The sequence below is a fragment of the Plectropomus leopardus genome, chromosome 1, assembly GCF_026936395.1.
Source record: "Plectropomus leopardus strain MGB_pleo_1.0 chromosome 1, ASM2693639v1, whole genome shotgun sequence".
Lineage (NCBI taxonomy): Eukaryota > Metazoa > Chordata > Actinopteri > Perciformes > Serranidae > Plectropomus > Plectropomus leopardus.
This window is the reverse complement of record NC_142176.1, coordinates 370720-392899: the sequence shown is the minus strand read 5'-3', so window position 1 is coordinate 392899 and position 22180 is coordinate 370720. Positions and strand designations below refer to the sequence as shown.

At 46.4% G+C, this 22180-nt stretch overlaps 1 protein-coding gene across 1 annotated transcript in view; it reads right to left on the bottom strand.

Moving 5' to 3' along the window:
* hsd11b2 (hydroxysteroid (11-beta) dehydrogenase 2) overlaps positions 1-22180 on the bottom strand; it is a 29854-nt gene that overhangs the window by 3345 nt on the left and 4329 nt on the right. Inside the window, exons 2-4 of the mRNA XM_088087697.1 lie at positions 8805-9017; positions 3910-4095; positions 2167-2304 (exon numbers count right to left, since the gene is read on the bottom strand). Coding sequence (XP_087943823.1) covers positions 2167-2304; positions 3910-4095; positions 8805-9017 — 537 coding nt within the window. The remainder of the gene's footprint in view (positions 1-2166; positions 2305-3909; positions 4096-8804; positions 9018-22180) is intronic.

The window sequence follows — 22180 nt, the reverse complement described above, 5'->3', positions numbered from 1 at the left end:
TTAAGTCTGACCGTTTTAGTGTCCTCGCAGATCCGCGTGAAAGACAGCGAAAACACCAAAGCGGGGCCGAGATTAGTCAAACATCTTCATACACGTTATTACACGACATTCACTTTCATACTGAGTACGTTTATACAAAATATGTTTCAATAATGTCAACTTTAATCAACTCAGAGGTTTCTATTTTCAGGCATCATAACTTATAAAGTGCTCTGACTTCAAGTTCAGCTGAAGCACCACATTTAGTCATTTAATGACCTTTAATAATTCCCTGAAATGTAAAGACGCCTTTAGACGTCATAAAATCTGTGCTTCTCCTCAATGAAAATTTCATAAAACCCACAAATGTAATACAATTACCTGACTTATAGTGTAGTGACATTTTTAGAGTTAAAACTTGTCAACAGTCTGTGGAGGTGAAACTGAATAAAAATCAAAAACTTATCTTGAGAACATCAGAGCGAATCTGTGAAGTTTACGGCGATAAAAAACAAACGCAAACGTGGAAACATGATTTGATGGAGTCCTGCAGAGACTCTGTCTGCCCAACATCCGGAGACGACACGCAGAAAATTATTATAACCGTTTTAGTGACAGTTTGAATATGTGGACCAGTGTGTGTGTGTGTGTGTGTGTGTGTGTGTGTAGAAGTAGATGTGTTACAGCAGTATCAGAGTGAGTGCAGCAGGAGCAGCAGGAGCAGTAGGAGCAGCAGGAGCAGCAGGAGCAGCAGGAGAAAGCGTGCTCGGCCTCTCTCTCTGTGCGTCACACACACCTGATCCTGCGGTCCACCTGCACGTAATGCTCTGCTGAGACATCTCGTCTCCTCACTCAGACATAATGTGTGAATGCAGAGGGAGGAGCGACTCCTCCTCCTGCTGCTCCTAAGTAATCTTGTCCAGCCTGCAGGAGGCTCACTCTGTGGAGTCAGCACTCTGAGCTGGAGACAGATGGTCCTTCCCACATGTGGTCCTCATTAGGACGGCGCTCCCCTCAGCAGGAGGCTTGTCATCATGTTCAACATGAGACCAAACAACGCAACACACCAGGCTGCCGGAAACCACGGCAACAGGGAGAGCCGCACAGCCGACTCAGACCGATCAGGATCAATAACACTCTGATTGGCTGCCCAACGTCTCACCTCAACATGTGTGTGGTGCAGGTCGTTCCAACACGTTCTCATCCGACTCATCACACGATGCTGCTCTGTCAGTGGACTCCTGCATTTACGTATTACGCTCTAGGTGTCCTTTCACGTCTACATGTTACGCTCTAGGTGTCCTTTCACGTCTACATGTTACGCTCTAGGTGAGAATGTGATGTTCAGTGGGTGGTGGTGCAGTGGTTGGGGGTTCAGTGGGTGGTGGTGCAGTGGTTCGGGGTTCAGTGGGTGGTGGTGCAGTGGGTGGTGGTGCAGTGGTTGGGGGTTCAGTGGATGGGGGTTCAGTGGGTGGGGGTGCAGTGGTTGGGGGTGCAGTGGGTGGTGGTGCAGTGGTTGGGGGTTCAGTGGGTGGTGGTGCAGTGGGTGGTGGTGCAGTGGTTGGGGGTTCAGTGGGTGGTGGTGCAGTGGTTGGGGGTTCAGTGGGTGGTGGTGCAGTGGTTGGGGGTGCAGTGGGTGGTGGTGCAGTGGGTGGTGGTGCAGTGGTTGGGGGTTCAGTGGGTGGTGGTGCAGTGGTTCGGGGTTCAGTGGGTGGTGGTGCAGTGGGTGGTGGTGCAGTGGTTGGGGGTTCAGTGGGTGGTGGTGCAGTGGTTGGGGGTTCAGTGGGTGGTGGTGCAGTGGGTGGTGGTGCAGTGGTTGGGGGTTCAGTGGTTGGGGGTTCAGTGGGTGGTGGTGCAGTGGTTGGGGGTTCAGTGGGTGGTGGTGCAGTGGTTGGGGGTTCAGTGGGTGGTGGTGCAGTGGGTGGTGGTGCAGTGGTTGGGGGTTCAGTGGGTGGTGGTGCAGTGGTTCGGGGTTCAGTGGGTGGTGGTGCAGTGGGTGGTGGTGCAGTGGTTGGGGGTTCAGTGGTTGGGGGTTCAGTGGGTGGTGGTGCAGTGGTTGGGGGTTCAGTGGGTGGTGGTGCAGTGGTTGGGGGTTCAGTGGGTGGTGGTGCAGTGGGTGGTGGTGCAGTGGTTGGGGGTTCAGTGGATGGTGGTGCAGTGGTTGGGGGTTCAGTGGGTGGTGGTTACCTGTCTTGAAGGCAGAGGGCAGGATGGTGGACACTTGGACCCCCCAGGGCTGCAGCTCATGTCTCAGAGTGTTGATGAAGAGGTTCAGAGCTGCTTTCGACGCTCCGTACGCCGCCAGACAAGGAAAAGGCTGATCACCTGGAGACAAAGAAATGACATCATCATGACATCACACAGTGCTCCATGTGCCTGTGTGGAAACCCTGAGGAGGAGAGGAGGAGGAGAGAAAAGAGAAGGAGAGGAGGAGGAGAGAAGAGAGGAGGAGAAGGAGGAGGAGGAGAGAAGAGAGGAGGAGAGGAGGAGGAGGAGGAGAGAAGAGAGGAGGAGGACAGAAAGAAAAGAGGAGAGGAGGAGGAGAAGGAGAGGAGAGGAGGAGAGAAGAGAGGAGGAGGACAGAAAGAAAAGAGGAGAGGAGGAGGAGAGGAGGAGAGAAGAGAGGAGGAGGACAGAAAGAAAAGAGGAGAGGAGGAGGAGAGGAGGAGGAGAGGAGGAGAGAAGAGAGGAGGAGGACAGAAAGAAAAGAGGAGAGGAGGAGGAGAGGAGGAGGAGAGGAGGAGAGAAGAGAGGAGGAGGACAGAAAGAAAAGAAGAGAGGAAGAGGAGGAGGAGGAGAGGAGGAGGAGAGATAAAGGAGTGTTTGTGCGGAGCGTCTGCGGTCGGCTGTGTGGGTTTTCGGGAACAGTCTCATCTGTTAGTCACATTATCAGCTTTAAAGATCACAGATTGGATTTGAAAGGGAAACAAATTTGGATAAAACCACAGCAGAAGGCGAGACGCCTCAACACGTCCCGCTGCCGTCCTCTCCGCAGAACATCACTGCGCTGCTGCAACAAGTTTCCCACCGACATCGCGTTTGCAACTCGATGACTCATCACCTCCACTCGGCTTCACGCTCAGCTGGATCTGTTTGGACTCACCTGGATTTCGACAGCCATCTGTCTGTCAGCGCTTTAACTAATATCAGAGTTAATGAAAGAAAACTTGAAGTTAGAAAGCACAAACAGCTGGCCTGAAGCCCAGACCTTCCTCCTGTGAGGTGTTAACCTCCTGCGAGAAGATAACCTCCTGTGAGGTGTTAACCTCCTGTGTGGTGTTAACCTCCTGTGAGGTGATAACCTCCTGTGTGGTGTTAACCTCCTGCGACTTGATAACCTCCTGCGAGGTGTTAACCTCCTGTGAGGTGTTAACCGCCTGTGTGGTGCTAACCTCCTGCGAGGTGATAACCTCCTGCGAGGTGTTAACCTCCTGTGTGCTGTTAACCTCCTGTGAGGTGATAACCCCCTGTGTGGTGTTAACCTCCTGTGAGGTGATAACCTCCTGTGTGGTTAACTGCTGAATCAGATCTGACTCATCACATATCACTAAGAAATCTTATGTAATTCACAGTGATTTATTTCTGCATTCTCTGTCCTCCAGATTTTGGACGTTCCTTTTTGACCACGTGGCCTAAAAGTGAAACTCTGCAGATCCTGACTAAGAGGTCCGATGTGCTGAGTGTGTAACTTGTGTCAGGGGATGGACCTTTGTGATCGATTTGGTTCGAGCGCTGATGTTTTGTCGAAATATCAGTTGGAAAGCGAGCGACGAGCAGCAGCTCTGTTTGTTTGCTTTGGCAGCTCGAAGGCAGCAGTCAGTTCATCTGTGGTTCAGTTGTTCTGGAACATTCGATTAAGACATGTTGCATCATCTGTGTGTGTGTGTGTGTGTGTGTGTGTGTGTGTGTGTGTGTGCGTGGGACGCTCACCGGCGGGGCTGGAGATGGACACGATGCGTCCTTTGGCCTGTCGCAGCAGCGGCAGGAAGCTCTTGGTGATGCTCAGGGTGCCAAAGAAGTTGACCTCCATGCAGCCGCGGAAGTTCGACATCAGCGACAACTCAGCGTCTCCGAAGTTCACACACACTCCGGCGTTGTTCACCAAACCCCACAGACCTGCCAACACACACACACACACACACACACAGAGAAAACACAACAGGTGTGTTTACAGAACTGCACCCAATGATGAAGAACCAGAACAAAGTCTGAAATAAAAACTGTTTCCGTTCAGTGTCGACACTGTTGTTTAGTTCGTGCTCAGTTAAAACATACATAAAGGAAATGTGTCATTATATGCAGACGACACACTGTCTGTCTGTCTGTCCGTCTGTCTGTCTGTCTGTCTGCATTTCCAGCCCAGTCACCAGAATAAATGTTGGCAGTTTGTTTCTGCAGATCACGGACACGTTACATTTGTATGTTTTTATGTTGCAGATATTTCGAAATTTTATGTTTCAGCAGCACTGATGGTTAACTGGTAATTAAGGTTAGGCACAAAATCCACTTGGTCGAGGTTTGGAAAAGATCATGTACGCTATTATGTCAAGAAATGTTGCAATGTTTCAGGAAAAAAAAAAACGCTTTTTGTTGCTCTATCATGGCAAAAACTGCAGCAATGTTTCAGAAGAAAACAAACACTTTTTGTTGCACTATTGCTGTTGGAAATGTGGCGATGTTTCAGTAAAAACCAAAAGCATTTATTGCACCATCAATGTAAGATATGCAGCTTTGTTTGAATAAAAAATTGATTGATTTTTGTTGCTCTATCATGGCAAGACATGCAAAAATGTTCAATAAAAACAAGCACTTTTCATTGCACTATTCCTGTTAGAAACGTAGAAATGTTTCTGTTAAAAAGAAGCACTTTTTGTTGATCTTGTCAGGTACTTTTGTGCAGCACTTTGGTCAACCTTGGTTGTTTTTACATGTGCTATATAAATAAATTTGACCTTGAGCTTGATCCATCCCTGCTGAGAAGACAGTGTCAGTTCCCTAAAAAACACTATCGAAACACTGATATGGTACGGATGAAATGCATCTGTGGTTTGCAGAAATGTATGAATGTATAAATGTACGAGGCAGGACGCTCTCCTGCAGACCGCTCTCTCCTGCAGACCCCGCTCTCCTGCAGACCGCTCTCCTGCAGACCGCTCTCCTGCAGACCCCGCTCTCCTGCAGACCGCTCTCCTGCAGACCGCTCTCCTGCAGACCGCTCTCCTGCAGACTGCTCTCCTGCAGACTGCTCTCCTGCAGACCGCTCTCCTGCAGACCCCGCTCTCCTGCAGACCGCTCTCCTGCAGACCGCACTCTCCTGCAGACTGCTCTCCTGCAGACCGCTCTCCTGCAGACCGCACTCTCCTGCAGACTGCTCTCCTGCAGACCGCTCTCCTGCAGACCGCACTCTCCTGCAGACCGCTCTCCTGCAGACCGCTCTCCTGCAGACCGCTCTCCTGCAGACCGCTCTCCTGCAGACCGCACTCTCCTGCAGACCGCTCTCCTGCAGGACGCTCTCCTGCAGACTGCTCTGCGTGTTTTGTTTTGCACCTCCTGTAAACTGTCAGTTTGATCATTTTTTACAAAGCAGTTTGAATTTGTTCTCTAAGCAGCTTTGGTCGGATTGATCCCACTTTACTGTAGCTCGACTTCCTCCAGCGGGAAGTCGTTAACGGCGTGCCAGCAGGAGTGCAGTCTGGGTAAATGTAGGTAGATTGTTGTACTTGTGCAGTGTGTTAATAGTGAATGGGTGTAACACGTGTGTGCACATGTGAGGACAGTCTGTGGGTCGTATGAGGCGTGCGGCGCCGCAGATCAGACTGTGATCACAAACAGAGCAGAGCTCCTCTCTCTCTCTGCAAAAGTAAACAAGCCTCGCTCGCCCTTATGTGAGACGGCGACCCAGAATCCTCTGCTTTGTTCTGCGAAGCGCCGTGGGATCTGAGTTGATGAGAGATAACCAGGAAAAGAACATCCAGGCTGGCAGACAGACACCTGAACGAGCCACCCAGGTAACTTCCTGTCTGCAGGCGCTGAAACCTCCAAACCGTCAACACCAAGTTTCTACACGAGAGGCGACGACTAACGTTTAAATAAAACAGGAAACAGAATACAGATTTAACTTTTGTGACACATGGTCACATGACCAGCTCTGTCCTGAGCAAAGAAAAAGAAGCCTTTTATTGTGAAAAGAAGCAGAATGGAGGAACATTTTCCGGTAACAATGGACGGATGGAAGACACGTTTACCACCAAACGCTGTGAACCGTGACGGGCCGAGCAGAGCACGCTTCTGACGCTGCAGACGGATTTCAAGCTCTACTGTTTTGGGTTTTTTGGGTCGGGCGCATGAAATATCCCGTCGATCATTAAAAGAGTTCAGTGGAGGAGCTCACGCTGCGTCCTCTGCGCCACCGCCGCATGATCTGTCCTCACCGGGACTGAACGTCCACTCTGACCGGAAAAGATCATTTTAAGGATCTTTTTGCTGTGGAGATCCTCCGTGACGAGGAACCTGAGAGAAACTGACAAACTGCGCTGCAGCAAACAACCGCACAGCAATAATTCGACATTTTTAGCTTCTGTGTATAATTTGGCCTCTCAGCTGTTCGTTTTTTAAAATCTTTCTGTGTGTTTGTGTGTTTGTCTGTGTGTGTGTGTCTGTGTCTGTGTGTGTGTCTGTGTGTGTCTTTGTCTGTGTGTGTGTGTGTGTGTGTGTGTGTGTGTGTGAAGGAGAATCAGAGACGTTAGAAACCCGTCACTCAGCAGTTGAAACTCACTGAGAAAAATGTAAACATTCGAACACCTGAAACACATGAAACACACCTGTCTGCACTGAGGGATCAGCTTCCACCAATCACACACACACACACACACACACACACACACACACAAAATGCTCGAGTGCACAGCAGTGTGTGTTTGTGACCTTTTCTTACAGTTCTTTTATTACATCCACACACCCACACAAACACACAGACACACACACACACAGACACACACACACACACACACAGACACACACACACACGCACACAGACACACACACACACACACAGACACACTTTGTGCGTAACCTTAAATGACTCTGAGTCTAATTACAAAGCCGGTGGGAGCTGCAGCTCTGAGCCAATCAGATGAGAGAGAGAGAGACGGAGCAGAAACACGAGACGTTGAGTCTCTGAACAAAAAGACAAACACACCAAACACTGATTTACTCCGAGTTACTGATCTGCTCTGAGATCAGTTCAGCCCCACTGACACACATACACACACACACGGAGGCACACACACATACACACACACACTTCTGTGGCTGTCACAGTTTGATCCCTCGACCGTGACGACGGCTGAACGTCTCTCCGTGTGATAGGACCGCCATTTAAGAGGCACGACCGAAGATAAGGCCACGTTTCTGTCACCATGGTTACCTTTAATCTGAGACAGCCCAAAATCACATGCTGTACACCGGGCTTTACTCTTTTCAGAAGTAATTGATTACTCATTACTCTGTGCCAGCAGTAACCTGTTACACTGCTGTCCCGTTACAGTGCGTGATCACATCCTTCAGACTCCGTGAGCTCGTCTGCGAGTCCGTGACGTCACGTTGGAAATGTTGAACTTTTAAAATTATCGCACGTCAGTCACTATGAGACGAGAAGGTTAAACTAATAACTTCAGTGAACAAGTATCTGAAGGGCCGGCGGTGCGAGCCGGATGAACCCGACTTAACCGTTCACGTCATCGTCGCCTACACCAAACGTGATTGGCTGTGAGGAGACCATGTGAGAAGTGATGCGTAAACACAAACGAAGAGTCAGAAAACGAGTTCAAATGAGACGTGTAAACTAATCAAAGCACTTCTTGTCAGAGTCACGGTGGTACGGATACAATAATTATCGAACATCAGTCTGTGCAGTTTACTCAGTGATTTGGTGCAGATGCTCCGTTCGGATGTCGTTTGTTTTTAGTGTAACTGTGAAGCATTTATAGGCACAGTCCGAGCCGCAGGTACGGTACGGTGAGGTCTGGTACGGTACGGTACGGTGAGGTCTGGTACGGTACGGTGAGGTCTGGTACGGTACGGTGAGGTCTGGTACGGTACGGTATGGTGAGGTCTGGTACGGTACGGTGAGGTCTGGTACGGTACGGTATGGTGAGGTCTGGTACGGTACGGTGAGGTCTGGTATGGTACGGTATGGTGAGGTCTGGTACGGTACGGTGAGGTCTGGTATGGTACGGTACGGTGCGGTATGGTGAGGTCTGGTACGGTACGGTGAGGTCTCGTACGGTACGGTATGGTGAGGTCTGGTACGGTACGGTACGGTGAGGTCTGGTACAGTATGGTGAGGTCTGGTACGGTACGGTGAGGTCTCGTACGGTACGGTACGGTGAGGTCTGGTACGGTATGGTGAGGTCTGGTACGGTACGGTACGGTGAGGTCTGGTACGGTATGGTGAGGTCTGGTACGATACGGTACGGTGAGGCCTGGTAAACTGTGGTAATGTGTGTTGTGGTACAGGCCAGTATGGTACCGTATGGTTCGTTTTGGTATAAAATTTATCAGTACTTTGTTGCGCGACTTGTTCCTGGATGTCCGCTATTCCGAAGGTCAGCGGTTCGATCCCCGGCTCCTCCGGGCAACATGTTGAAGTATCCTTGGGCAAGATACCGAACCCCAAATTTCTCCCCCAGTTGCTACGTAGCAGATGGCACCTTGTACGGTAGCCTCGGTGAATGTGGGATGTCCCGTGAAAGCGCTCTGAGTGGTCAAAAGACTAAAAAAAAAAACGCTTTACAGTCCATTACCATTTACAGGTGACACGTTACCTTTGTGTCCCAGTTTGGCCTTGGTGTCCAGCAGCGCCTGTTGGACCTGCTGCGGCTGCGTGATGTCCACCTGGAGGAGGGTGAGGTGGGGGGAGCAGGTCCTCTGCAGCTCTTTGGCTCCGTCCCCTGACAGGTCCAACACGGTGGCAAAAACCTCGAAGCCCAGAGCGTCCAGACGCTTCGCCGCCGCGTTCCCGAAGCCAGAGTCACATCCTGCAGGGACACAAGGACATTGTCGCCCGGTTAAGACCTGCGACAAGGACCAGCATGTTTTCATCTGACAGCCTTCAGTCTCTTCATCAGACTGATTGATTGACTGACTGATGGATTGATTGACTGATTGATTGACTGACTGATTGATTGATTGATTGACTGATTGATTGATTGATTGATTGATTGATTTACTGATTGATTCATTGATAACCCGTCAGTGAACCCTGTGTGTCTGTCAGGAGAGAGCAGCGCGGCCTCAGCTCTGATGGACGGACTCGCCCTGATCGGCAGATGTTTGGATGTGTTGAGAACAGGCAGGTCTGGACAGGAGCTGATCTGGCATCTGTCCTCCGCTCTGTCTCATTCATCAGTCAGCAGATACGCAGACAGGAAGAAATATGGAGGTTAATGTACTGCCTCCAGGTCTGAACGCAGTCAGATCTGTCCTCACTGTCAGGAGACGTGAGGACATCAGCTCTGTGGACAGTTTTCTCTCTTCAGTTACTGTTGATGATTTATTACAGTTTGACTTCACTGAATCAAATGATGAACGATCCAGAGAGCTGAAAATGTCGATTCCACCACGGAATAAAAGGCTTAATCAAGAGAAAAATAAATAAATAAAATTTTGAAGAAAAAACCCCCCACAATTTTGACATAATAAAGCTAATTTAAAAAAGAAATAATTTTTTTTTTTTTTTTTTTTTACAGAAACAAACAAACAAAAAATCGCCAAAAGTTTTCTTTTGGTTATTTGTTTTTTAAAGAAAAAAAGCAATATTTTTTTCAACAAACAGTGAAAGCAGTGAAGTCTCGGAGCTCCTGACCCTCAGAGGACGAGATCAGCTGCCATAAAACAGGGCGTGAATGACTGTTATTGACATGTTACAACAGGACAGAGACAAACAGAAGTGAACAGAACGCCTTCGCTGTCATTAAACAGCTGTAATATGAAGTTCAGGCGCAGCTCCTCTCGCTAAAACAAAGAGAATCAAACGGTTGAAATGATAAATTGATCGACCCAACGGCTCACGCACTCAAACTAAACTTGTAACAGCAGCAATGGTTTACAAAGAGCTGCTGACACGTATGTGACACGTCACATGCAGGTCGATGCTGTTGTGTTACACCTCTTTATTTTCTCTGACGCCGGCATGCTGCCTAAAATCACACACAGTGCTGCCGACGTTTGGTTCAGTGAAGTTGAGACTTTTGGGAGGTTTTCTGTCGTCGTCACTGTAGCAGTTTACAGACGCTGTGAAGGCTGTTTGATCACGTAAATATCTCGTGATCACTTGTGTTGTCCGTCACGCTGCCGACTCTCCTCACGGCCGCCTGAGGGCATCTCTCTGCGTGATGACGTCATCGCCCAGCCGCAATCACACACAGATCAGCTGATTCACCGACAGCATCAGGCTGCACAGAAACACATGATGAGCTGCTGCGGCGCAAATCTGACGTGATGTTAGGGCCGATTATCCTCACAGAGCAGGCGTGCTGAGGCGGCCCACATAATGATGGACTTTCACAGTCGTCTCCCGACAAAATGACAACACGTGTCTTTCTCTCGCTGATGTGTTTATTCATTTATTTACTTTTATCATTTTAAATGATATAGTTTAATAAAGAAGTCTTTAAAACCATCTTTGTGCTTTTGCTTTGTAGTATCATAGGAAGTATTTTGTTGTGTTTTAGAAATTATTTTGTTGTGTTTTCAGAAGTATTTTGTTGTGTTTGAGAAAGTATTTTGTTGTGTTTTAGGAAGTACTTTGTTATGTTTGAGGAGGTATTTTGTTGTGTTTGAGTGTTGTGTTTTAGGAAGTATTTTGTTGTGTTTGAGAAAGTATTTTGTTGTGTTTTAGGAAGTACTTTGTTGTGTTTAAGGAAGTATTTTGTTGTGTTTTCAGATGTATTTTGTTGTGTTTTAGGAAGTATTTTGTTGTGTTTTCAGAAGTATTTTGTTGTGTTTCCAGAAGTATTTTGTTGTGTTTTCAGATGTCTTTTCTAACAGTTCAGCCGAGAGACTACAGATGAAAAAATGTCCTCCTGAATAATTCTGGCATTTTTATACCTTTTGGATTTGTAAATTTGCACCGTCCCTTTTTTAATGAAATAAACCGGAAACAGTTTACACGGCTCTACATCAGACGGGGAATCACGTCAAACTTCTCGCTCCACTTCAGCCTCGCGGAAGAAACTTTTTCTCTCAGAATCACCCAGAATGCCATTATTTATCACGTACTGATCATTTCTGTAAAAAAAAACCCCTCTTTTCTTCAGTATTTTCATTTTAAACACCTTCACGCCACCGTGCACACACTCAGCGTGTGACTGCATGATGGTTGCACAGCTGTATCCATGGCAACATGATAAACCCCCAGCCCAGAACTTTTTACGTGTGACACGGCGTCCACATATGTTTGGTCACCTCCCCGCAGCTCTCCCGGTTTCCCAGAAGTCCCAGCACCTACAACCTGATCCCTGGCGGTACTCGCTGTTCTGTTTGTTCTTTTGTGCGGCGGGTGTCTGAAAGAGCTCTGCTGGCGAGAGCGTGGAGGCGTTGGCACGCTGCTTCACTCCGTGTCCTTGGAGGCTTTCCAGAGTCACGTCCCGGGAAGAAAAATAGAGCAAACGCTGGCTCCAGAAATAAATACCAGCGCTCTACTCCACACTGCAGAAACACACACCTGATCTCACACACACACACACACACAGGCTGCACACACACACACACACACACACACACACACACGGCTGCCTGGCTGAAACAGGTCAGATTTACACTCAGTTTACAGAGTGACGGTGGGAGAGTTGTGAGGAAACGTGTTTCGGTAAATATTTCCCTGCGGAGACGTTTTGTGTCGTGTTGTTATTGTGTGCGAATCAGATCTGTTTCTGTGGACGGACCACACGCTGTCCCGCATTCTTCATCCTGTCCACCGCCGACCTCACAGCACGCCTCCGTCTCTTCTGCGGGGCTGCCGGACCGAGTCCCTGACAGATGAGCGCTGGCCCCGCCCGGCCGGGGCCCCCTGTAATCTCTGGAACATCCCCAGTGTAAACCGAGCGGTAAAGCAGCAGATTCGTCTCCATAAAACAGACAGTTTGAGGCTGTTATCGCCGCAGGAGACGGATCGGGCTCCGAGGAGGAACGGCGTTACATAACGGGCTCCGAGGGGCCCCTCAGATGAAGAAATAAACGTGGATGTGTGTAGAGACAGACGAGCACTGAGAGGTCAAAACACACATCTGTCTCTGGGTGGAGGCCTCCACATCCTCCACATCTGCACTCAGAACTGCTCCACCTCCCAGCACCAAGTCCGCCATCCGCAGGAGGAGACAGGACGCCTGTCAACGTCCACAATCACCAAAAACCACAGGAGGAGACAGGACGCCTGTCAACGTCCACAATCACCAAAAACCACAGGAGGAGACAGGACGCCTGTCAACGTCCAAAATCGCCAGACCAGGTTTTTGAAACAAAATTCATGACTATCCCAAAAATTTCAGGGTATATTTAGTTTTTCAAAGCTTTTCCAGCTTTTCCATGACCATGCGCACCCTTTGCGTCTCTTCTCGTGCACTGAGTCGAACGACCAATCAAAGCGGCCGGCAGGACGGGCGGAGCTGGACTTAAAGGTCAGAGTTGTCAGAGAAAGGTTGAACATGTGAGCCGTCAGATGACAGCGATTCATCGTTCAGAACATTTTCTGCAGAGCTGGCGTTTTCGTCATGTGTGTTTTTCCGTCCGGAGGTGGCGGTCGATGAATGAAGTGAGTGTGAGACGCTGAACTTTATCTGCAGAGATTTACGGTCCATGAGAGGATCCATCAGCGGCTGTCTAAGAGCAGCATGCTAAAAGTTTAAATCAACACAACGCAGAACGTTTCTCTGCGTCTGAGCGCTCTGTTGTGGTTTGTACTACGGAGCGATGAGAGCCATGTGCTGCGGTCGAAAGGTCAAGACGTCTGATTGTACCGCACTGAGAGACACCTGGAAGTCATCAGCGCTCCGACAACATCACATGAAACGCTAATCGCTGCTGTCAGAGGAGAAAGTCATCATTTACACGGGAACGATAGAGGAGGGGGTCACACAGAGTTCACCTCAGAACCGCTCAACCTGGGGAGAACGGCCAACTCGCCTCAGGACGTCCCAGGAATCCTTGAAAGACGTATACAGGTCCTTGAAGAGGTTCTAGTTGTCCTCAGTAGAGGTTACAGGGGTCGCTCGGTAGGTTTAACATCCCAGAGCAGATTTTAACTTCAATTCTCAGAAAATGACCTGAAGAAACAGCGATGCAGCGGCTCAGCGGTCATCAGTCCATTTGTCCGTTCCCACAACATGTGCTAACGTTCCCTACAGGCTGCAATAATGTTTAAAGAAAAGACTTTGATTGGATGTTCATTTTAAGGATGTTTATCGTCAAATAAAGTTCATGTGAGGTTAAATGCTGACTGAGCTGCAGCATTGAGAGGATGTTTATAAAACGTTCCCACAATGTTACATTAATGTTTATTTCTTAACTTTCTGATTCCCAACACTTATGAGAAAGGTTTTCTACAGTAAAAAGATTGTACATAATACTTTTGGGCTTTATCACTCAAGATCTGTACAATCCAATTTCCGTCTTGATTTTTCTTTTGTCTTTATGGTCTCGTAACATGGTCTCGTTTGTACATTCAGGTGACATCACTGCAGCCGAAATATTCTGATAGCACAGGTTGTCCTGAAAAAAAGATGTATATAACATTATTGTGCATTGAGAGACTTTTTTTGAGAGGTTTTTAGTGCATTATTACACAAAAAGTGCAGACGAACCAAAACTAGGTAAAACCAGTTTGGGCTCAGAGGGTTAAAGCAAAGTTCACAACATGTTTTAGAGCGGTGAAGTGATGACGTGTTTTTGTAGTCCAACAGGAAGGTCAGCATCGCACTGGTTCCCTCGTTAGAAAAACCTCTGGGATTTTCGATTATCTCCAAAAATAATCTCTGTGACGAACACGAGTTTATGATCCTTACATGTTTAGTTCGGCGTGATAATCTTCACAGATGAACTTTTGTGTTTTTGTTTTGAAGCGTAAATGAAATCACCGGAAGCAAAAAGCTGTTCGGCTATAAACCAACGACATCGTGGTCGCACCACTTAAACGTCACCATCCCGAATCCTTCAACTTCTTTAGCGCTCAGTTTTCTACTAAACTCTCGTGTTAGCGTGACCTGATCTCACGATCATGGTTATGTCATGCTAGTCTCACATGTAGTTTCTGTGTCCGCTGTGATGACGTCTAAAAACAAACACTGTTGTCCCATTTAGCCGCTTGTTAGCAGCCACCTTTTTTAAGACGAGTAAAATCTTAAAATTCAAAAATTAGGTTTATATGGACGTATTTTATGTTGCAGAACAACACGTCTGAATATCTTCAGCCTGTGTTAACCACGGACTTTATTTAAGGCATTTTACCAAAAAACAAAAATCCCTGACTGAGATTACACAACTTTTCTTTAAATGATAATGTAATATGATGTGATATGTTAGCAATAGAACAAGTTTGACATTGTTTGATGTTTATAGAGAACGTTGCCAGAACTTTAAGAGGAATGTTCTGGGAAAACTTGCCGCTGAAAATGTTACTAAAAACTTGCATTGGTTGCATTGTATAATTTTCAGAAAGCTGTTAGAAACAAAAACTGCCGTCTGGGACGATGGACGCATTGACAGACCAAAGTCCAGGATCCTCTGAGTAAACACAGTCAGTACAAACACGCCGTCCTCCGTCTCTCAGTCAAACTCAGTGATGAGCCGGAGGACAGAAACACACGAGTGTTCAAGCAGAAATGAGACTGTGTGAGTATGTGAGTGAATAAATGTCTCCATACAGAAGTCGCAGTAGTTTTCCCCTGTAATTATAACTTGTGCGGTGCTTTATCACAAGCGGATGGTCTGTATGTTTCCTTAACTCCTTAGAGCCCACATGCTCTTATCGCTGCGCACTCAAAATGGACTTTTCAGAATCAGGCTATAAAAAATATTATGCATTAATATGAAATTAATATGATTTCTATGTTAAATGGTGGATGGTCTAAGGGCAGAGGGATGTCATATGCTGTAAAGTCCTCTGAGGCAAACCGTGTTTTGTGATAATGGGCTCTATAAATACATTAAACTGAACTGAATATGAATTGCTAACGGAGGAACGGAGGTACTAACAGTGTCGTAATGAGGTCTGCGTAAAACATAAAGCCAGAAAGATGTGACCATGCGAGGCCGTAGACTGTATATAAAGATGGAGGACGTGACGCGCCCCCACAGTGAGGTGACTCAGTCTGCATCGCCCCCTGCTGTCTGACAGTACAGCTCCTAAGACCCGCCGCTCCATGTTACTGAACGGTCATAGGCTGAAATAAAAACTCAAAGCACACAACAAGTAAACAGCTACACAAAACATATTTGATCTACTGCATGAAGATGGAAGGATTAAAAAACAACGTATCACAATCGGTCGAAAAATATGAACGTTATACTGTTAAACAGCAATGTTAAAATTGATTCATTGTGCCACCTGCTGTTGTGGAGGGAGACTTACTCGGGAAATTTGTGAGAAAATCTGAGCATAATTCACAGCAGAAAAATACTGCCAAAAAGTCTTTGTCTTTGTAGAATATATTTTTTGTAGTTGTAAAATGTGTTTGTTTGTGAAAGCTGATGTAACAGAAATGTGTTGTGTATTTTTTTATTGGTACTTTTTGCATTTGCAAAATAAAATGAATTAGTTTGTAAATCATGTTTTTTATTTGCAGACTACATCGTGTTTGCTAGTAAATCAGCAGAAAGATATGTTTTTGTAACATATGTTTTGTTCGTTGCATTTTATTAGGATATTGGCTCCATAATTATTATAGCCACTTTAAAGCTTTCAACCACAAGTTCTCAACAAATGATGACACTGCGAAGCTAACTGACTCTTCCGTGTTTTTAAAAATTAAAACCATGTTAGAAGTTCTCCTGTTGGTTGTTCTGTTTTCCTGTGAGAACGTGGTCTCATCCTGGAGGTCTTCATTGCTTCATCAGTTGGAAACTGTGAGCAGAGGTCATGTGACAGGAGGTCATGTGACAGGAGGAGGAACCAATGGCAACCATGGTGGAGATGTTACATAACTCTGTGAGGACTAGCGGTTCTTATCGGTGTGTAATCAGACGAGTGTTTGAGCTCCTCTTCCCTTCAGTGACAAAGTGATCTCTGATTGGCTCTAAATTTACAGAAAAATGAACTCTGATGACCTTTCTGCTGAGGTCATGTGACTGAGAGTTTGAGAAAAAAAGGTGGAAGGAAACGAGTGAGGAAACAGGAGAACGTCAGAGGAAGGAAACGTGGACAGGATGAAGGTAAAACATGAGGCAGAGGGGACTAAACGTAGGCAGGTGAGGAAGAACCACAGGAGAGAAAAAAGGAGAAAAGGGGACAGAAAATGTGAGACAGACAGAGGACATAAAAAGAAAATAAAAGACAGAGAGAGGAAGCAAAGGATCAGGATTCAAAGAAAAATGGAGTGAGAAGCTGACAGATTCCCTCAGCTGAGAGCAGAAGAGAACTGAAATTTCTGCAGTTTAAAGTGAAGCAGCTCAGTTTGGGCTTCTGTCGGACGAGTTTTAGTGCAGCGGTGGACGAGCTCTCAGAAAATGTGCTCAAATACAGAAGGAATGAACAAAGAGCATGGAGAGAAGGTCCTGTCGTCTCTGCATGTTATGTTGAGCAAAATGAGTCCTGAGACTGTTTGAGATGATTTCGGTTAATGTTCACTCTGAAAGCAAGAAAAGGGACCATATCTCTCCTGTTTTAGCCTCTCTGCACTGGCTCCCTGTGAAATCCAGGACTGAGTTTAAAATCCTCCTCCTTACTTACAAAGCTCTAAATGTTCAGGCTCCATCCTATCTGTCACAGCTCATAGTTCCTCACCAACCCTCAAGATCTCTGCGCTCTGAAAACGCAGGGTTACTGTGGTTCTGGAGGTGGTTACGGAGTCTGGGTCTGGTTACTGCATTACGCTGACTCCGTTGCCTCTCCAGAGCGTTCCTGCTCCCTTGTTTCCTAGTTTTCTCGGATCCTGGCCGTAACCTTGACTGTGCGTGATAGCTGTGCTGGTGCTGTGATCCTGCCTTTGGTTGTGCTCGTGCTGTGGCCGCACTGATACTGTGCCCCCCGCTCACCCTGATTGGTCCTGGTTGCGCCGATGCTGTGATGCTCTCCCCCTCTCCCCCTCTCTCCCCCTCTCCTCCCCTCTCTCTTCCTCTTTCCTTTTTTTCATGATTGTATTTCATTTGCTATTTACGACATCTATTGCTCGTCTGTCCGTCCTGAAGAGGGATCCCTCACTATCCTCTACCGCTCTTCCTGAGGTTTCTTCCTCTTTTTTTTCCCCGTTACAGGGGTTCTTTTTGGGGAGTTTTTCCTCGGGTGATGTGAGGGTCTGAGGGCAGAGGGATGTCATACACTGTAAAGCCCTCTGAGGCAAACCATGTTTTGTGATAATGGGCTCTATAAATAAAACTGACTTGACTCGAGGACTCTTTTTCTGCTAAATTTTGTTTGTCTGAGAGACTAAATCTCAAACAGGAAGTGCTGAGTACCAGTTCATAAAACCAGGAGCCAAAACGATCCCAAAGTCATAAAACAACACCTCCTGACACCATCACATCATCCATAGCACTCAATCTCTCATCAGACCGTGACTCTCTCCGGACCTCTGTCAGAGCCAGACAGCTGGGCGAACATAAGCGACGTTTCCCCGATTCCCTCCACTGTTCCTGGAAAGCAGGTCGCTGTTTATTCACAGAAAAGGTTGTGTGTGTTTACATTCAGGAGGCTGTAGATCGGAGGGCTGATAGTCCAGCTGGCGATCAGCCGTCACTCAGAACTATAGCCGAGCTGTTTGAAGACTGTGAGGACGACAGTACAGACCACCTCAGCAGACCTGATCCCCGTCAGTCTTCAGACCGGATGGATTCAGTCCCGTCTTAACGGGGCTGAGTGTTTTCACTGGTCTCAGGGTAAAATTCGATTGTCATGTCAACGATTCGATTCCACAATGTGTCACGGAGCTTTGCACCCTCAGTGTTTTACATTAATACACATGGCCACTTTTTTATGAATAAATACAACAGTAATGTAATGTTTAAACATTAAATTAATGGTTTACCAGGAAGTTCTTTTGAACTGTAGAACTTTATTGTCCATCAACAAGCAGTGTTACGTGGATGTAATCATTGATGTGTGGTCACTGCATGGATGCAGAATAGTATCGCTTTGCGACGCATCTTGGAAAAGATTAGTTTAAACGCCCCTCGGTCTCACTGGGAATGCCGGGCTCCTCTGAGAGTCTGGAGGCTGTGAGCGTTTCCTCGACAGGACGCCAGCCTCAGCGAGCCCTCATCCTTCGAAGAATGTGGCTCTTTGTCCAGCGCTTCAATTAGCTTTCTAAGAGGTTTACTGGGGCCTTTTTTCCACCCTCTGCTCTTATTTCCAGCGCGACCCCTCGCTGACCTTCAGGAGCTCTCCGCAGAGCCAGTTAACACGGAGCTGTTGATTGAGATCTTGAGCCTCTTTAAATCTCCTCTTAGATATCGCCTGTTTCACTGCGGCCGGGCCAGCGCCGGCCGGGACAGTGTCCAGACTGTAATCAGAGCTAAAGTACAGTTTGTCTGCTAATGACCTGAGACATTAATTCATGAGAGGCCGCCTCTCCAGGAGGAAGTGGGACTGTTGCATAAACCCTCCGTCCATCCATCCGGCCGTTTGTCTGCCGCCTCTTTGTGTTTGCATACATGCAAATATGTCGTGCTCCCGGTCACGGCACGCAGAGAGGTGACGTTCGGACACGAGAGTCTCAGGGATTTGGAATCATGTTGCCATGACACCAGACGACCTCCTGAAGCTGTCGGCCAATAGAAAGCTCAGTCTGCAGTATATGTTGATCTGGTTTCAGATGACCTCAGCACGCCACCAATACAACGAAGTTTCGGACCAGCAGAGCAGAACCGGTTAACTGATTCACTTTCAATAAATCAGGAGAAAGATCAGTCTGTTGGTTGGTGGTTCGCTCAGCACACAACTCTTTGCCATTTTGCACACAGTATTTTTATCTTTATATTGTAATTTTTATTCTGTGTAACTTATTGGTATGAGGTATTTATTCTGTTATTTCGGAATACGTGCTTTATGTTCATTGTCCAAGTTTGTTTTGCACTATATGTCATATGTTGAGCCATGTCGAAGACAACTTTCTGTCATGACAGAAAATAAAGTTTTCTGAAACTGAATCTCATCAGACACGTTTTTGCAAAAAAAAAAAAATTGCTTTGCTGATCAACATTCGATCAAACCTCAACAGTGCCAAAATTCCTCCAGTCAGCTCCTAACCCTTTAAAATCTGAGCAGATTGATCTGATTTCTTGTAGAAAAATTAGGAAGAAGGCAAAGAACAACAGAAGAAGAAATGACCCCAAAATTAGCAAGGAGTTAGTAAAAAGTACAAGAAAATGACATGAAATATGTAAAAAATGTTTAAAAAAAGTTTGAAAACCTTGAAAAAAATGCTTTAAAATTTATATTTTTAAATATAATTTAACTATGTAATAATGACAATTATAAGTATAGTTGTTTCCTTCTCTTTTTTCCCCTAGACATTTGAAAAATAATTTCCTAGATCCACTAATTTCTTTTGATGTCTTCTTTGTGGAACCTTTATTACCAAGTTACTCATTGCTTTCTTTCCATGTTTTAAAAGAAATTTGCTCAAAGGGGTAATTAATGTTAACTTTATATATATCTATATACACACACACACACACACATATAATATATTTACTTATTTTTTGCAAAGTTGTTGCAACTTAAAAATGATAAGTTTAATTAAATCAATCATTCGAACTTTGATCAGCGTTTGTAAACCAAGTTTACTGCACTGTATATTCTGTATATATATATATAATTTTATTATTTTTCTTTTTCTGGACATTTCTTTGCCATTCACTTCAGTTGCTCATTGTCTTTTCCCCATTATTTTTGAAAGAAATCAAACTAATGTTCTCAGGTTCCCGAGGTTTAAATGCTCCGTCTGAACACAGCACAACAAAACTGATGTCGACCCAGGTGCTGAAGGGTTAAGATTACTAGTGATATTTACTTACACTTTTCAAGGGAATCCGTGTCCTGCGTTTTTTAAGTAAAAGTAAAGTATCAGATTTTACTGTGTAGCTGTCACAGTATTTAGTTTTGGTTTATGCGGCTTCAGACGGATGAAGCCATGTGATCTTGTTGCATGTGATGTGTGCTGCAGCAACATGGAAAATGGAGGTTTTCTGTGGTAAATCTGATGATGATGAGTGGACAATGATGATCAGCAGACTTTAACTCACAGTTTATCTGTGACATCAGGTCCTCTCCTCTATTTGTGTTTCCTGGAAAGCCGTCTGTGTGCGGTCAGCAGAGATGATGATGACTGTTGGAGAGTAAACGCTGGCTCTTTGTCTTGTGAGTGTTTGAGCTCCGCGCTGTTTGTGTAACCCAGATTTTGTTCCTCCTGATCAAACAAACACTCCTTCCTGCGTGGGAGGTGACTGGAGGAGACGTGGACCACACCTTCGTCCAAAGTCTAAAAATGTTTGCACACATCAGCACGGCTGCAGCTGCTTCAGACAAAGACTCGCTGCTGACCACAAACTGTCTTTACGTCTGTTTTCACATTTAAAAGAAGCAAACGCTGTCCTCTGAAAGTGGACCAACAGAGGAGGGACTCTGTTCTGTTTGTGTTCACACTGTCGGGTCTTTTAAAGGACTCACTTCTCCATCTGGTCTATATATATATATATGTATGTATATGTGTATATAGATGGACAAAAGTAAAACAAACGTGTGTTGAAAAAAGTGTGATGAAGAGGAGGAGGACAATGTGAAGCAGTCGTGGAGGAAAAAGAGGACGACTTGGCAACAAGAGCTCAAAGTATTTATTAGCATCTGCTAACATTCAGCAGAGCGGCGCTGATCAGTGCGTCATTTCATCTGCATTTCTACTGGTCGGTCAGTAGACGCAGGTGTAAGAGCAGTCACACAGTGAGAAATTCGTCCCAAACTTCCGACACTGTCTGAGTCTGATCACGTGACTGTGGCAGGAAGGAACGCCGGACTCCTGCTTGACAGTCCAGGGTTTGTTGGACCGTGCGGCGCCCTGCCTGCCATATAGGTGCTTCACATTCTACATCACGTCCTTACCGGCAGTGTTTCAGCCTGATACCGTCCTGCCGGGTTTCATGCAGACTCGGCAGGCACTGTCCGCCCACCCGGCGGCATATTGAACACTGCGAACGGTTCTGTGTTCTCAACTGACGCCGTCTAATGGCGTATCATGCAGACACAAAAGTTGATTTTGGTGTCAGCTTACACCGAAAGATGTTCTGACCCACAATCCTCTGCACTGCTGAAGATCCGTCACATGGACTGAGCCGCAGACAGATAACAGCTGACTGATGGGTCAGAGGTCAGGGTGCAGTGTCATAAAGGCGCAGTCTGTCCTGACTGAGACATGACGTCCTCTGGGACAGCAGCTGCAGAGCGTACTGACAGGAAATGACTAACGCGTGTGACTCTCAGTGTTTGTGTAGCTGCGCTGAGCCCACAGGGACAAACGTGTGTTTGAAATCTCAGATCTGCTCCGACTGAACGGCGAGGAGACAAAACGAAGACGTGGAGTGAGAGAGATGTTAGATGATGTTTATCCGGCAGCCGGAGAGACGAGCTCTGCTGATTCAGACCTCCAGCAGGAGAACAGATGGTGTGTGATGTGATTCTCGTTTTCTTCTCTACCGTACGAACTCTGAGACTTCGCAGAGCTAATGTTGCATGAAACCACTCGAGCACGCTGCTGCAGTTTAATTGTCATGTTCTCAGTTTGCTCCAAAAGTCTGGAACTGATTTTGAAGTGTTGGAGCGGGAATCATTTCATGCTTCAGCTGCTTTTACTTTGTCTTCAGTTCAAAATAAGTTCATCTTTTTTTTGGTCTTTGGTCGGACCGTAATTGACTCAATAACAAAACGGCAGTAATTATAAAAGGAATCAATTCGGGGGGGTAGGGGGGGCACCTCCAGGATCACAACGTATTGACAACA